Raw genomic sequence first — 3,746 nt, 5'->3', positions numbered from 1 at the left:
CTTAAAAAAATTAAAATAAAAAAACGTGAATGAGAAATAAGGAAAAGGATAGGAAGGTAAATATGATTGAATTTTATGATGGGCCCGGGAGGGAGGGTGTCAGCGGGATGAGAAAAGCAGCTCTCTTAGAATTAAGGTAACTAACTGGTCGAGCAGATTCGTACAAGCCGAATCGTTATTGCCTTATTGGTTCGATCACCGCACGCATCGGTCACCGCCTCGATGCGAAGCTTCTCCAAACGCAAACCACCTAGAGGCTAGAGCGCAAGCGGATCCCTAGCTCGTACACGTCCAAGCCCTCGTGGCAACGTGAATAGACACGTGTTATCGCCCGCTCCGGTCAACCAACCACGTGCTGTTCGCTCCGAATTCATTTGAAGGCGAAGCGACCTCTGCATCCGCTAATCGACGAGATGATGAACCTCGTGTCCCTCGGCCTCCTCCTCTCCTCCCTCGCCGCCGCCGGCGTCTGGTCGCCGCACCCCGAAGCCAAGCCCAGCCTCCACCCCACACCCGAAGACAACGACCGCATTCTCCGCGAAGGCCACCGCTTCATTGTTGTCGAGTACGAGCGCCTGCAGGTCGACGACTCATCCAGCACCCCCCACCGCCTCGTCGATGACACAAGTGATAAGACTCACCAGCCGAAGGCTTCCGTCCTCCCCACCGCCGAGCAAGCCGAGTCGTCGAGCCAACCGCAAGCGTCAGCTTCTGCTAAGAACCTCATATGCGACGCTTATGGCGTGTGCAAGGAGAAGGTCTCCTCTCTCATCGGAAAGGGAAAGGAGAAGGCCTACGAGAAAGCGGAGGAGTTTGACTTTGAGGAGACAGCGAAGGAGACTCTGAAGAAATTCGATGAGAAGGCTTCAGAGCTCAAAGAGAACGCCAAGAGCACAGTTCGCGACGCCGCCCAGAAACCGGAGCAGGTCAAGGATGCTGTTAAAGAGACGACCTCCACGGCCAAGGAAAGCGCGAAGAAGGTGGTCGAGAGCTCCATGGACAAGGCCAAAGATGCCGGGTGGGAGCTAGCCCAAAATATGTCGGAGTTAGGCCACAAGATAGAGCAAAAAGCCGAGAAGACGGCCGAGGAAGTGAGAGGCAACTTGACGGACATACTCTGTAGAGCAAAGGGAGTGGCTTTCGACGCCGCGGCTTACCTCTGGGCGCTCGAGACCGGCAAGGCGACGGCCGCGATACTTCACCTCCTCGGCTTCGCGACCGCCTATGGAACCTGCATCTGGGTGACCTTCGTCTCGAGCAACGTCCTGGCGGCGTCGCTGCCACGGCAGCAGTTCGGAACGGTGCAGAGCAAGCTGTATCCGATGTACTTCCGGGTGGTGGCGCACAGCATCGCCCTGGCTTTAGCCGCTCACTTCCTCAGTCGCGACCACCGAAGAATTCTGGCGGAGAGACTGCAGACTTACAACTTGCTTGCGGCTCTAGCGATGGTGACGGCGAACATGCTCGTCCTGGAGCCCAGAGCAACAAAGGTGATCAGGCGTCAGCTAAATTCAATCCTCATTTCTCATCTGAATGTTAGCTAATGCTTATGCAGGTGATGTTCCAAAGAATGAAGGTAGAGAAGGGGGAAGGAAGGGGGAGAGACATGGCGGATGTGATCTCTTCGGAGCCGGCTGCGAAATCAATAAAGGAGACTCCGATGGTAGCGGCGGCGTCGAAGGTAGTTGGGGGCGAGCAGGGAGGCGTGAAGAGTGAATTGGTGCAACTAAATGGAAGACTAAGGAGGCTGAACAATCACTCCTCGTTTCTGAACATATTGACACTGATGAGCCTCTCATGGCACTTAGTTCACTTGGCTCGGCAGTTGCAGCAGCAGAGGTGTTGATGCTCTGTGATCCGCTTCACTTTCAGCATGTAATAGTCAGTAGTTCAATTAGGTTTTGCTAGTTCTGTGATTCGACTGTAAAGTGATCTAAGACTCTGTTTTATGCTTTGTAAATTGAACGTCCGTGAGCAAGTTTGATATTCAGTTGGTAAGAGTTTATCAGCTAAATGAATAAGCGTGAACTGTTTCCGTGAATCATATTTGTTCTGATCGAATATTGCGGATGGTTAAGTTAGTTATTAATCAACTAATGGCTAACATGTGTGCTCTTCATAGATCAACTATAGTTGATCAGGAGTGATACGGTGCATAAAAGTGGAGTTCGATAAGGTCAGATAGTCAGAAGTCAAAGAGATGTGACAGCCAGAAGTCAATGGGATACAACAATTAGAAATCAAGGCGACGTGACGGTCAGAAGTTAGGGAGAAGAACTTAGATCGCTTGACGTCATCAGCCTATAACTTCCGCTTGACGTCATCAGCCGTATAACTTCCGGTCGGGTACTGACAGATCAAAATCATAGATCAGAAACATGAGATGCGGCCTGGAGGTCAATCAAGGCGACGTGACAGTCAGAAGTTAGGGAGAAGAACTTAGATCGCTTGACGTCATCAGCCGTATAACTTCTGGTCGGGTACTGACAAATCAGGATCACATATCAGAAACATGAGATGCGGCCTGGAGTAAGGCTTGACCTCCCTCGATTAATTTTGTTTTCTCAACCTTCAGTAAGACAACTCTCGGTCGGTCCTTCAGTACTCCAAGTGTGAAAGATGAGATCCTTGTCGCAGCTCATCTCCCTCATCAAAACTCGGGGTCTGGCACCACACCCTAACAGTCATCCCAAACTGCCCGTAGCTAAACTCGGGCGGGACATAAGACATTAGGCAATAACAATGTCAGGGGAATCATAACCGTTTGTCAGGGAATAACTGCCATATGTCAGGAAATATTCCAATGGTCTGCTATCATCTACGAATAGAACCCTCTCTCTCAATCTATAAGAGGGCGCCATGTGACCTCCATCACCCAACAGACCCTAGCACCCGACATTCTCTGACATCGGTTAGACTCCAAAGGACGCACGGTCATATAAAAAGGGAGCTAGGTCCTCTCCCTTGAGCAGGTACACGCACATTCATACTTGTCTTCTACAGTTCTTTTTCCTTTGTACACTATTTTTCTGGGGAAAAAGTACCTGACTTAAATGTCGGAGGGTCTGCGTCGAGAACTTTTTCCCTGATTTTTGATCTCTAATGCTCCGTGTGCTTGTTTGAGTGTGCACAGAGTCTAAGTACCACCGGTTTAATCATCATCGTCTGTTAGTCCCACAGGAGGGTTCGTTTTCTTGGGCACATAGGCTAGGGGTGTCCAAATCGCCTCTCCGTCAACACCAACGACATCTCAGTTGACCTTCATCTGACTCATATTTCGGACAGAAACAATTTGGGGCCATTTGTGGGAATTTACTTCACCTACTCTGGAACATGACGATGGAGGAGACCGGAAGAATCAACGTCACCATGACAGTAGGAGAGTACGAACTGTTCAAGGAGGCCAAGAGGCGAGCGACCTCCAAGAAACACACCACTGCTTCACACCCACACAAGATACTCGTAATTTCCATGGACCAGACCCATGTCTTGGACAGGGGATCTAAAAGAAAATAGCCCGAGGAGTTCCCTCAAACTTTCTATCGAGAGCCCTGCCCAGACTATTATAACAAGGACTTGGACTGTTATAATAAAAAGGAGCAACCACAAGCCTCCATGCCCGAGAGTTCCCCGCCTAGAGATTCAAAGAAGGGGAAAGTCATAGTCCTCCGCGAGGAAATTAGGGAGGTGCCTGAGGAGCAAGTGTCATTCTCTCTAAGGGAACTTGAGGAAAAGCTACCGAAAGA

At 50.2% G+C, this 3,746-nt stretch overlaps 1 protein-coding gene across 1 annotated transcript; it reads left to right on the top strand.

Annotated features, from left to right (window-relative positions):
• The first annotated feature begins 413 nt into the window (after nt 1-413).
• Nucleotides 414-1,846, top strand: LOC121991113. The gene is made up of 2 exons (XM_042545137.1): nt 414-1,490; nt 1,556-1,846. The coding sequence occupies exons 1-2, from the start codon at nt 414-416 to the stop codon at nt 1,844-1,846; spliced, it is 1,368 nt and encodes a 455-aa protein (XP_042401071.1).
• The last annotated feature ends 1,900 nt before the right edge of the window (nt 1,847-3,746 follow it).

Source organism: Zingiber officinale, chromosome 6B, assembly GCF_018446385.1.
Source record: "Zingiber officinale cultivar Zhangliang chromosome 6B, Zo_v1.1, whole genome shotgun sequence".
Classification (NCBI taxonomy): domain Eukaryota; kingdom Viridiplantae; phylum Streptophyta; class Magnoliopsida; order Zingiberales; family Zingiberaceae; genus Zingiber; species Zingiber officinale.
The sequence above is the reverse complement of the archived record's forward strand: the minus strand, read 5'-3'. Positions and strand labels throughout refer to the sequence as shown.

Coding starts and splice junctions, on each gene's coding strand:
- LOC121991113 (XM_042545137.1), top strand. CDS start 414: ATGATGAACCTCGTGTCCCTCGGCCTCCTCCTCTCCTCCCTCGCCGCC. Junction 1,491..1,555: donor TGGAGCCCAGAGCAACAAAG/GTGATCAGGCGT, acceptor ATGCTTATGCAG/GTGATGTTCCAAAGAATGAA.